Genomic DNA, 13,263 nt, shown 5'->3' on the forward strand with positions numbered 1-13,263 from the left:
TGGCATAGAACATAAGCCAGAGGTAGGCAACCTAATGCCTTCCAGATGGTTTGGACTACAAATCCCATAATCCCCAGCCACCATGGCCAATGGTCAAGTGTTCTGGGAGTTGTAGTCCAGAGCATCTGGAGGGCGTCAGGCTCCCCATTCCCCGTTTAATCAATGAGAAGAGCTTCAGCTGCTTTGCAACATGCAAAACTGACCAGCTATAAATCTTACAACTACCAGGAGTGGGTGGGAAATTATTAAAATAGGCCTTCCCCAACCTGCCATCCTCAAGATGTGATAGACTACATCTCCCATCACTCACACTGACTTTGATGGGTGTTGCAGTCCAACACTTCTAGAAGCACCAGATTGGCGGGAGGGTGGACTAGACTGACCTTGGTCTGATCCAGCAAAGGCAATTGCTAAGTTCTTATGACAGTACAGATGTGTGTGATGATTTATCTATTTCCTCTGGCTTTCTATTTTAGATCCGCCAGCAAAAGAGAACCCCTATGAAGATATTGAGACAAATAGTCGTTGCCTGGGGAAGAAATGTGTCCTGAACTTTCCAGCGTCTCCTTCATCTTCAGTTCCTGGCACACCCACAAAGGTATCCTGGTCTAACCAGTGTGACTTGAGCATCCAGTGCCTCAAAGTTATATATTTTGGCTGGTGTTATGAAGGTAGTGTGGTGGGAAAGTTGATGCCCTGCAGGGAACAAAATTACTGATTCACTGTCTGATGTGGTTTCCCGTTTTGGATTAACTCCACGATGGAGTTAATTTCCTGCCCACCAAATTCTGTGATTTTAAAGGGATAAAATCTTAAGTCTGTTGAATTGTGCTGGGTGCTGGGATAGGCCCGGAATGGTGCATTCTGGTCTCTTTCTTGCTGTGAATTTTCTTAGCAACCCACAGCCAAAACCGTGCAGGAATGCTACAGAACCATATGACATATGGTTTTTTATCTGACTTGCTGAAAGTGAAAGGCTGGAGGGAAGTGGATTCTTTGGCCACAAACTGCCTAGAAACATAGAATAGTAGAGTTGGAAGGGGCCATTGAGTCCAACCCCAGCTCAGTGCAGGAATCCATCTTAAATCATACCAGACAGATGGCTGTCTAGCTGCCTCTTGAATGTCTCTAGTGTGGGAGAGCCCACGACCTCCCTAGGTAACTGGTTCCATTGTCATACTGCTCTAACAGTCAGGAAGGTTTTCCTGATGTCCAGCCAGAATCTGGCTTCCTGTAACTTGAGCCCTTTATTCCGTGTCCTGCACTCTGGGATGATCGAGAAGAGGTCCTGGTCCTCCTCTGTGTGACAACCTTTCAAGTATTTGAAGAGTGCTATCATGTCTCCCCTCAATCTCCTCTTCTCCAGGCTAAACATGCCCAGTTCTTTCAGTCTCTCCTCATAGGGCTTTGTTTCCAGACGCCTCATTGGGGAGATCATTACGTAATTGGGGGGCCACCACAGAGAAGACCCCTCTCTCTTGTTGCCATCCTCCAAGCTTCCCTCAGAGTAGGCACCCGGAGGAGGAACATAGATGTTGAGCGTAGTGTAAGAGTAGGTTCATGTCGGCAGAGACGTTCTGTCTGGTATTGTGGTCCCAAGCCATTGTAAGGCTTTATAGGTTAAAACCAGCACCTTGAATTGGGCTCGGAAACGTATAGGCAGCCAATGCAAGCAGGACAGAGTCGGTCCTATCTGTAGCCAGATATCGTTCATTTCTACTACAATTATAGTTGTTTTTCCTACATTTGCAACTATATGTAGACATTTGGAAATGCAATTATTATGCAAATTGGTGCCCTCTTTTTAGTGATGGGTTTTCCTCTTTTTGCAATGCATAAGTGGCTGCCCTAGCAGAATATTTTGGAACAAGGAGCGCTACGTTGCTGTAGTCTAAGGAGTGAACCCTGTTGTGCAGCATATACTAATGCACTAATAATTCCTAGCTGTTCCCTGGATGATATGTGGGTGTTAAGAAGGAAAAAACGCTCAGTCACCTTTGTTGCATGTAGGGAGGCCACCTGTCCATTGTAGGGAATGAATGAGTTGGCAAATCACAGACTGGTGTTATTAAGTCTGGAGAGGAGTCTTAATAACGCTGCAATTGCAGGATCTTGACACCCTTCCAAGCATGATGGAGGATCCTACTTTCTGTATGTGCCATCTTCTTTTTCTCTCAGCCAATAGAAGGCTCGCGGTGTGGCCTGCTGGGAAAAGTGGTCCTGACAATTCGCAGAGTGCTGTTACTAGTGACAGCTCCACCCAAACCCCTGGCATTTGTGTCAGAGCAGAGGCTGAACCAGAAGCACTAGAGGAATCAAAGAAGAGAGGTCCAAGTTGCCCTATAACATTACTTAATGTGTATAGGCACTACATTGTGCTAGGCACCATATAGAGTGCGGAAATTGCACACAGCCTTTCCCAAAGAGCTTGCAGTCTAAGTGAAAACATGTTGGGAGTTGGGAACCCTCATGCATTGAAGGTGAGGCTGAGGGCACAACCAGGATGGCGAAGTCATGAGAAAATGGGACACCATTTCTGTTCATGGAAACAGGCAGTGCAATACAGGTATTGTCAATGCATATATAAAATAGGGGTGTGTGTAAGTGTATGGATAGATACATCTGGGACACAAAGGATTAGGAAAAATACAGAAGATTCCATATCATCTGGAATAGTTTCATTGTATAGTTGCCTCCATCCAGTCTTGGATCTGCCTTTTTAAAAACATGCATTACGAAAGCAAAGGCCTCGTTATCTCACAAAGATGGAAAAAGCGTTCAGTTGTGGGTTTTTTGCATTTTAAAAAATGCAAATTGAGACCAGCTAATTAGCCATGAGATTCATTCTGCATTTCCAATTTGGCTGATAGCACATAAGAAGTACACACACACACACACACACACTGCTATTCACCAGAATGAGACAAGGACGACCTTTTCCTCAACGTTTGGGATTTTGAGAATGGAAAGGAACCTTCTCTGCCATAGTTATCCACACCCAGGGTGCATTACAGTTCTTATTTCATTGTTGTTATGCCCTCACACTAACCCCTTTTCAACTTTCCCAAGGCAACTGAGCAAACTTCATAGCTGAGCCAGAATTTGAACTGATATTTCTCATGTCCAAACCCAGGACTTGAACTACTACACCACAATTGACCCATGTACAAGTGCCAGACCACACTGTTCTCCTGGAGAGAACCAATCACTAAATAACAGGCTTAGGGAGATACAGAGGTCCATAAATATGTAACTGCCAGGTTTCCTAAACTTGTCTCTAAAGTCTCTGGTCTTGGCCACTGGCCCACAGACTATTGGACCATATAACTTCTGGGTCTGATGTGGTACAGTAGCTCCTTCATTGCCCAATACAAATGTCTGTGGCTGCATGGCTGGTTAGTTTTGTCGGCTTGTTCTGTTTCTATCAAGTTCCCAAATCTGGTTGTGCAAGCTAGTAGTGTTCTTTCCATCCTGGGGACAAGACCTCTCAGCAAGCCACTGTGAGTTCTGACATGATGTAGAAAATATATCAGGATGTTTGAAGCCTACTGAGGGAAGGTATTAAAGTCAGGCCTTAGAGGCTCAGGGGTTTTCTGCTGGGAGGCAGTAACCCTGAGATGAGTAGTTTCATTTCCCCAGATTCATTCCCTGGTTAAGTTTCATTTTATTGAAGTGGGAACACTACTTTCTGTTTTGGTGGAAGAGATATAAAAAGTGTGAGAGAGAGCAAGGAGAGAGCTAGAGAAAGACCAGAACATAAGGAAGGAGCAGAAAGGAACAGCTTGAAAAAGTCTAGATGCACCTTAGGGTAAAAGAACTTGAGCTTTTGCAACTTGTATTTTCTTTTAATGCCTTTGTATCACTCAGCTCTATTGACTGAGTACCTTTTATTGTAATTTGCTCTTTTTAATATATTAGTAAACTGTGATGTTAAAGCTCAAGTGTCTGTTGTGCTGATCACACCATGTTTACAACCTAAACCTCATGTTACTGGGAAGGGGATGGTAAAAAGAAGAAAGGTGGGACTCTTAAGGGAGCAGAGATCCTTAAGGAGTTGTTCACAGGGTCCAGGACATAGAAGGAACCCTGACACAGGGTCTGTTGTGCTGGTATCCAGTGAATATTAAAGCAGCTACTGAAATTTTGTAGGCCTCAGGTAATCTGCCATGAACTCCAGTATCTAAAGTTTCGGTTCTCCTTGACTTTTTTCCCCTCCCATGGGATTACTGTAACCATAGAGAAATGGAATTTTTCCAGGACGTCAAATTAAAAACTCTGATATTCTCCTTTTTTCTGTCCTGGCCTATCTCCCCAGCTGCTCTCCAAGCCCATTTTCTTCCGGCAAAACTCAGAACGGCGGAGTTTCAAGTTATTAGACATACGGAAATCAAATCGGGATGGAACGTGTTCTCCTTCCAAAATCAGCCCCCCTTCCACCCCTAGCAGCCCTGATGATACTTTCTTTTCCTTGGGTGATTCTCAGAATGGCAAGAGGAGGAGAAAAATTCCTAAGGTAACTCTCTCTGGGATTTCTTTTTGGTGGTGGTGTTGGATAGGGAGAAGGGGTTGTTGAAGAATGAGAACAAGCATATGAGAAGATGCAATCCATCTGAACAGGCCTATCTAGGATATACTCAAGATCATCTTGGAATTTTAATATCTATTAACCTCATATGGGGAAACCCTAAAAATGCTCTGAATTTTTAGAGGGATAATTGGATAAACTAAGAGTTGCCGTTTGGTTCCTTATTGGTTTTAAAACATTCCTAGACGTCTATATAATTTTAGAGCAATGTACACCGCATATAGATCATGGAAACAGTGGCTAGCTGTCTCCACATGTAGCCTCAGTTTACAAGAACACTCCCCCACCACCCCGTAATCCAACCATTGTTGCTGCTCATGTGTCCCACTGTGAACAGGTTCTATGATGCGGTTTTATATCAGCAATGATCTCAGTAGCCCCTTCTTTCTATTCCTCTCTTTTTGCATTTTATTGTTTCTCTCTCCTTCAATCCCCTGGAGGGAGACTATACTTCACTGGTAGAGTGCATGCTTTGCATGCAGAAAGGCCCAGGTTCAATCCTTGGCAGATTCCAATTTTTTTTTTAAAAAAAAGGGGGGGCAGGGGTGGAATTAGCAGGTGATGGGGAAGATGACTGCTTGAGACCCTGAAGCAACGGTACAGAACATCAGGCCTGGGCCAAATCCAGCCCTCCTGGAATTCCAGATTGGCCCTCTGGGGTTCCTCAGAGCAGGCCTGGCCCAAACAAAGTTGCCGCCTCAAGAGAGCCACCGCCATCCTCACCACGCTGCTTCTACTCACGCCCCCCTGCCTGCTCTCACAGGGGGGCGGCTCTTCCTCCTTTCATTGGCCAGCTAGAGAGTCTACCGAACTCACACGAGAGGTGGCGGAATATTTTGACCGAGTCTCCCGGCCGGGAGTGCCATGGTTGGGGCAGAAGGTGGCCGCCGGGTGGCCGCAAGCTGCTGCCCTGCTGGTCAAACAAGCAGGCAGTTAGTGAGTGACGTGGCAGTGGGGAGAGAGTGGCCAGCCAAGCGAGGGCGGGCACTTTGGGTGGAGAGGGCAGAACCATTCTCCACTCCTCCCAGCCTGGGCCGCCTGCTGTGCCCGCTTCCTGCTGCTTAATTGTAGGGCCAGCCCTGCTTCAGAGGAATAATAATAATAATAATAATAATAATAATAATAATAATAATAATAATAATATTTCTTACCCACCTCCATTTGGATCGAGGTGGGGAAAAACAATAAGTATAAAATACATAGTATACATTATTAAAACATCCTAAAAAGCACCCTAAAAACAGCCTAAAATTCTACTGGATAGGCCTGTCAGAATATATCAGTCTTTATAGCTTCCTTAAATGCTAAAAGACAGTTAAGTTGACGAATCTCCTCTGGCAGGCCATTCCACAGTCTGGGAGCGGCAGAAGAGAAGGTCCTCTGGGTAATACTTGTGAGCCTGATTTTGGCAGGCTGAAGTAGATTCTTCCCAGAGGACCTGAGTGTGCAGGGCGGATTGTACTACACGCCCCTCACTTGGCTCCAGCCCCTTTCCCTCGACCACTGGTCGTTCAGAGGTGTCCCAGCTTTTGTGCAGTTTCCCCCCCCCCCCATTCTCAAAGGTTGAAATCCCCTCTCCTAAGGCTGAGTTATGGGCAGCAAGATCTTTAGGATAAAATATGCTGGTATTTTGTTCCCGCCCCTTTTGCCTTCAGCCCCACCCACCACCACTGGAAATGACACAACCACCCCAAAAGCTTTTCCAAAATGGAATTCGGGCCTCAGGCTGAAAGAAGTTCAATAGCCCTGCCCTGGAGAATTGCTGCCAGTCACAGTAGGCAACACTGGGCTGAAGGGACAAATACTCCGACCTGCTATGAGACAGTTTTCTACGTTCCTAAAAGTTCCATTATCAGTTCCTCAGGGCGGCTTCAAGTATCACAGTTTTAAGGTGTGTTGCACACACGTGTTAAACAAGTACATTGGTCAGGAAACTGAGATAGGCCACAAGGAAGCCCTGATAGATTTGGCGGCAAACCAGGGCTTGATCCATGACTTTAGATAGAAGTTGGAAGAAAAGCACCTCCAAATTAGCCCTACCAATGAAATGTCTTGTAAGCTTTGTTTAAATGGCACAACACCTTTTTCAAAGGCAGGACTGTGGGGGAAACCTCAAGAAGAGAAAAGCTATGAAGGCAGAAAGGTAGGAGGGGGCTGCAGGAAAATAAGCAATGAGCAGAGCGAGGAAAGGAAACGAAAGGACACGAGAGGATTGTTCATTTGTTGGGGCAAACGATCTATTCAGAATCTTTTGTTCACATGACCGCAGGGAAGAGAACATGCTAACCGTCACTCCTTTATGTTAAGCAGCTGGTGTTGAAAATCAATGCCATTTATGAGGCACGAAGAGGGAAGAAGCGAGTCAAGAGGTTGTCGCAGTCCACAGAGAGCAGCTCAGGAAGAGGTAAGGAAGACGTGTGGCCGAAGGAAGCATTGGTTTGGGGGTGTGTGTGTTTATTTCAACTAGGCTTCGGTTTGGCGGCTGCTGCTGTTTTTTATCAGTTAAAAGCATGCTGCAAATTAAACAAATGCTTCACCTTTGCTCAGTCTTAAAAAGCTGAAAGGCACTTCTTATAAAGAAGCTGAAAGGCGCTACCACGTATGAAGGACACGGGGCTGCAATCCAAAGCACAGTTGCCAACTACTCTCCATAAGAGTGCCTACTATCCGTTTCGGCTGATATGCCAGCTGCACCCCTTCCTAGAGTCAGAAGACGGTCGCGCACGCGCTGGTAACTTTGAGGCTTGACCTCTACAATGCACTCTACATAGGGCTGCCTTTGTGCCTAGTCTGGAAACTTCAACTAGTGCAAAATATGGCAGCCAGGTTGGTCACCGGTACACCTAGGGGTGACCATATTACACCAACTTTAAAATCACTTCCCTGGTTGCCAATTAGTTTCCGGGCGAAGTATAACGTGTTGGTCATTACCTTTAAAGCCCTACATGGTTTGGGTCCAGGTTACCTGCGGGATCGCCTTCTCCCTTACAATCCGCCCCACATACTCAGGTCCTCTGGGAAGAATTTTCTTCAGCCAGTGAAAACTAGGCTGACAACCATTACCCAGAGGAGCTTTTCTTCTGCCGCTCCCAGTTTGTGGAATGGCCTGCCAGGAGAGATTCGCCAGCTTAACAGTCTTTCTGAATTTAAAAATGCTATAAAGACTGATCTCTTCCGGCAAGCTTACCCAGTTGAATTTTAAAATGTCTGGCTGTTATTTTAATAATGTGTAGTTTTATGTGTTTTACGTTTGATGTTGTTCCCCGCCTCGATCCAGAGGGAGAGGCGGGTAAGGAATAAATATATTATTATTATTATTATTATTATTATTATTATTATTATTATTATTATTTATTAGTAGTACTATAACTTGTCTTGTGCCTTAATGCCGTTGCAATGTGCATTTCTCCATTCCCACCAGTCACTGCCATGATGTAGAGGAGGGGGGAGGGGGGAAAGGCACATTGTCTTGCCGTTGGGATGTAGGGTAAGTGGTGAGACAACCTGCCGCTCACATTGAGGAGCCAGGTTCCAGGGCCTGGGTATCATGTCTAGCCTTGCTCCCCCTGAATTGGAAGAAGGTGTTTCAGGTGATCAATCAGAATCAGACTCTGAAGTAGAGGGGTCGGTGCCAGAAACAGGCCAGCCAGTACCAGTGGGGGAGAAAGCTCTCACAGGCTCTTCACCAGCTAGGAGTGAACTCTCTCCAGAAATTAGCTCGTCAAGGGCAGAAGCCACCTCAGAACTAGTCTCTCTAAAGTTAACACGTCTTGGGAAAAGGCTTTCTATTCTTCTTGAAAAGACAATTGTCTTGCTGAGTTTGCATAGTTTTGCCTAGGGGAAAGTTCCAAGAGATTAGACTCTCTTCAGGTGGGAAGAGATGTTTATTGCTTAAATAAAGCTTTGTGGATTACTTAGCAGGCCTCGTTATTGTCTCCCAAGAAGGCAGGAGGTTTTTGAGGAACACGACACTGGGCTTTGCCTGCTTTCTAGGGGGCAATTATTTATGTATTTTTAATTAATATTTCTTTCTATTTCCTTCTAGTTACAGATGAAAATAGTGAATCAGACAGTGATACTGAAGAGAAGCTTAAAGGTAAGGCTAAAAGAGATGTGAGGAAAGCAGAAAAGAAGGTGGTGGATGCTCAACATGAAAGTTATGGGTCTGAGGACCAATTTTCACCTAAGTTTCATTTCCCTTCTTCCTACCCTCTTTGCACCAAAGTCCCCACGATCTCTTTCGTGCCTGCATGGACATTCAGTTTCTAGGCAAGTGGCGGTGTAAATCTGCTGCAGCAAAACCATCCTATTTTGAATTGCACAGCTTAAAAATATAACTTCTGATATGGTTTTGCTCCTTGCAACATCCCTACCCCACCCCCCGCAAATGCTGTTGTACTTGAAAGTTTTTCTAACATTGCATTTATCTTGGTCCACCATATAATGTTGCTTTGCAACAGCTGGGATTGTTTAGCCTGGAAAAGAAGGCTAAGAGGAGACCTGAGAGAGGCGTAGAGAATGTGGATAGGGAGGCATTTTTCTTCCTTTCCCATAATACTAGAACCCAGGGTCATCCCATGAAGCTGATTGGTGGGAGATTCAGGACAGAAAAAAGGAAGCACTTCTTTGCACAGCACATAGTTAAACCATGGAACTCACTACCACAAGATGCAGTGATGGCCACCGATTTGGATGGCTTTAAAAGGGGGATGGATAAATTCCTGGAGGAGAAGGCAATCAACGGCTACTAGTCCTGATGATTATGTGCTTCCTCCAGTATGCGAGCCAGTAAACCTTTACACACCCGTTGCTGGGGAACATGGGTAAGATGGTGCTGCTTGTGGGTCCCTCATCGACAGCTGGTTGGCCACTGTGTGAACTGAGTGCTGGACTAGATGGACCCTCAGTCTGATCCAGCATGGCTGTTCTCATGCTCTGGGGCATCATTTGGTGAAAAACAGCAATACAAAACTGACTCCCTTTGCTTCCCTTTGTGTAGCTCACAGCCAGCGCCTGGTCCATGTGAAGTCTCGCCTGAAGCAAGCCCCCAGGTACCAAACCTTGGAGAGGGATCTGATCGAGTACCAAGAGCGGCAGCTCTTTGAATACTTTGTCGTGGTGTCACTGCACAAGAAGCAGGCCGGTGCCCCGTACGTCCCTGAAGTCACCCAGCAGTTTCCGTTAAAGGTATGACGTGCGGTGGAGAAATGCCCCGGCAGGCTTCTGCAGTCTTGTGTTGCTAGTTAGGCGGACAAGCTGCAAGGATTACTCAGAGGGAAGGGAGATGGGTGTGCTTCAGATGGATGGAGGGAAATCTTTGAGGAAGGTCTGTAGGGCAGTGGTAGCACACCTGCTTTGCCTGCGGATGATCCCGGGTTCTCTCCAGTTAAAAAGGATCAGGGTTGATAGGAAAAATCTCTGCCTGAGACCCTGCCGGTCGAGCAAAGCAATACTGGGCTAAATGTTCAAATAAACTGACCTTTTTAAGGCAGCCTTCTGTGTTAAATGTTGTTGTTGTTTTTTAAAAAAGATCGTATTTTCCCTGATGGTGTGGTAGGCAGCATCATGTTCACTTGCACAGAGGGCGATGCACACCGAAGTCAGCTGGATGGAGGAATGTGTCTGATATGGTGGGGGATGGGGGGTGTTCAGGAATAAGTATGTGAAGGTCAGGTGATCTTGGCAAGCAATGATGTTAATATCTTCCAGGCAGAAGCTCAGTCTCTGTCATCACCTCTACATTTATCTGGGGATGGGGGGCGGGGGGGAATACTTCCAGCTATTTCACTCCCACCTAACTAATCAGAAACATTCCCTTCTTTTCTTTCTCTGCTAGCTTGAACGTTCCTTTAAATTCATGAGGGAGGCAGAGGACCAGCTAAAGGCTATTCCTCAGTTTTGCTTCCCTGATGCGAAAGACTGGACACCCGTCTTACAATTTACCAGGCAAGTTGCTTCTTCCTTCCCCACTCCCCAAACAGTGTCCAGACTTCAAGAAGGTTCCAGCTGAGCCTAGTAGATAACAGACAGGTTAGAATCTTTTCCTTCCAACATGTTACTTTTTCTTTATAGGCAGTGTGGTGCAGTGGTTAGAGCAGCCTTCCTTTCCCTGCCCCCCAGCCTGGTGCCTGCCAAATGTTTTGGACTACAACTCCCAGGATTCTGAACCATTGGCTAGAGCTGTTGGGAGTTGAAGTCCAACATACCTGGAAGGCACCAGGTTGGAGGAGGCTGGGTTAGAGTGCCAGACTAGAGGGCACTCATGTTATCCCTCAGGCTAACATACCTCACAGGGCTGTTGTGAGGATAAAACCTGCTTGTAGGAAAGGCAGAACATACCTGTAATAAATACATAAAATACATGTGGGACACATAGACTTGGTTCGCACAATCACCACAGCCCTCTGTGGCTTATTTAAGCCTTGCGACACCCGTGGACACCAGGTTGCCAATCGTGTGGTCGCTACGGCTTCTTGTGTCATCCAAACCCAGTGAGGGCAATGGGTTCTGCATAGTTAACCACCCCAACTAGCCACTCTAGCCGAGTTTGCACGACATAATAAGCTGCACTTGGCAAGGGGTAATTAGGGAAGTGAGCCAGCACATGCAGAGGTGGTTAACAACCTAACCAACCGGGTTTTATTAACCAGCATCATGTCAGGTGAAATGGACTACAATCCCCCCCCTCTCTCTCACACACACACAAACACTCACTCACTCACTCACTCAGGGAAGCATTCAAACATGCAGTAACCCCATCTGCAGCCTGAAGTAGTAGTCTCAGGAATTCACCACGACCACCAATATTCTCCCCGTGTATCTATAAGCAAAGCTTTGTTGTAGCAAAGTTTTGTGTTGTTTTTTAATCCTGTATCATTTCTCTCTTTTTCAGTGAGACTTTCTCGTTTGTCTTGACTAGTGAAGATGGCAGCCGAAGGTTTGGATACTGCAGAAGGCTGCTGGTAACCATCTCTTTTATTTTTTCTTTCTGTCCAAAAAGGAAAAGATTCTTCCTTCTGCGCTGTGAATGTTTCCCTCGCCTTTTTAATGTGAAAAGGATATTTATTTATTTATTTCATTTCATTTCTATACCGCCCAATAGCCGAAGCTCTAATAATCAGCTCATAAATCCTCATAAGTATATCTTACACAAAAGCCAATATTTCCTGTTCTACATTCTCATCTGGTTTGATTTTGTTGCAATAAGCCATAAAAGTGTTCCAAAGGTGAAAAGTTTTTACATCTACCCATTGTCCTCTGTAATGCACCAGTTTGTTAACTAGCATTTTTTATTAACAAAAATAATACAAAACACAAACACATAAATATGTTCGTTGTCATAGTTTGCTGTTGTTTGCTGAAGCTTCTTTAGCCCTTGTTCCTTTCAGTTGAGAATTAGGTTTCCATAATGTGCAATTAAGATATGCACAGCAATACATTTTAATCAATTAACCAGTTTTAGATTTTTCTTGACTGCATTCTTAAGGAATCCTAAGAGAAGTATTGGATCAAATGGAAGTTCTGGCCCAGTTGCGTTCTTTATGTGAATTACAACAGCTTTTAAAGAACTTCTTGCTTGTTTACCTGACTCTCTTTGGTTAGGAGTTTTTAAGTAGAGCCTAGGTCTGGTGTAGCAGTGGCCTTCCAGCCTCTGCTTAAAAACTTTGTACTAGTGGATTTCTTGCACTAGCAGGAGTTAGAATAGATGATCTTTAAGGCCCTTCCATCTCTTCGTCTTCTTCTTATCATCATCATCATCATCATCATCATCATCAAATTCATATCTATACCAGCCCATAGACAAAGTTCTCAGGGCAGTTTACAATTCATGATTCTAAGACCACCAACTATATCTGAAATTGTCGTAGTTTAATCTTAACTAGACTAGTGCAAAGCCCATTGTCTTCATGGGTGCTAGTAGTCCTGCTCCTTTCCTGCTTTTTTGCCCCTCAGTCCCCCAACCACAGAGGGACTCATGAATAACAAAAATGTGGTTCATGCATAGTGAATCCACCCTCCAAAATTTGCATGTGATGTTGCCCCTCCCCTCCCTCATGACCCCCCCCGACCCCCTGATTGGTGTCCTCCATACCCTCCTCCCTCCCTGCTGGCGGCAACAGCCTAACCATGCAGCTGTGCCTGGGGCCCGCCTTCGTACCACACTGATTAGCCAAGCAGAGCTGTTTGTCATCCCGCTGGTGGTGGGGCTGCCCTGCCTGTTTGGCACAAAGGAAATTAATTGCTATTAAAACTCGAGCTTTGAACTTCTTTGAACTTTCACAATTTTCCGCACATCTACACTGCACAAGCTTCATTTTAAAACAAAAATTAGAAAACTCAGCCTGGTAGATCTCGAGTAATAAGTCTTACACTGCTGTATTCTTATTTAAGATTAGGTCTATGGTCTGCTGTTCTCCATATATTTTAGGCCATCGTCTTCCTTTGAGAAAAAGGGGAAAAAATGTTTTTTCGACATTTGTCAGTGGAAGATGTCATTTCTTTCTATCTGCTGCAATCAACAATAATATGAAAATATTGGAAGAAGAGAGGAGCAGAACCAGCAAAATTCCGGAACCTCTTCATGAAACAATAATAATTGTCCCTTCTTTCATTAAATCAGTCAGCTTGAGCACATTACGTTCAAATCAAGTGTCGAAGTCACCATTCACTCTTGCTGC

At 45.1% G+C, this 13,263-nt stretch overlaps 1 protein-coding gene across 1 annotated transcript in view; it reads left to right on the plus strand.

The window, feature by feature from the left end:
- DENND2A (DENN domain containing 2A) overlaps positions 1-13,263 on the plus strand; it is a 96,476-nt gene that overhangs the window by 40,735 nt on the left and 42,478 nt on the right. Inside the window, exons 5-11 of the mRNA XM_063135068.1 lie at positions 477-598; positions 4,316-4,513; positions 6,896-6,989; positions 8,631-8,681; positions 9,585-9,772; positions 10,422-10,535; positions 11,482-11,547. Of these exons, the coding sequence (XP_062991138.1) occupies positions 477-598; positions 4,316-4,513; positions 6,896-6,989; positions 8,631-8,681; positions 9,585-9,772; positions 10,422-10,535; positions 11,482-11,547 (833 nt within the window). The remainder of the gene's footprint in view (positions 1-476; positions 599-4,315; positions 4,514-6,895; positions 6,990-8,630; positions 8,682-9,584; positions 9,773-10,421; positions 10,536-11,481; positions 11,548-13,263) is intronic.

The sequence above is a fragment of the Elgaria multicarinata genome, chromosome 9, assembly GCF_023053635.1.
Source record: "Elgaria multicarinata webbii isolate HBS135686 ecotype San Diego chromosome 9, rElgMul1.1.pri, whole genome shotgun sequence".
NCBI lineage: Eukaryota > Metazoa > Chordata > Lepidosauria > Squamata > Anguidae > Elgaria > Elgaria multicarinata.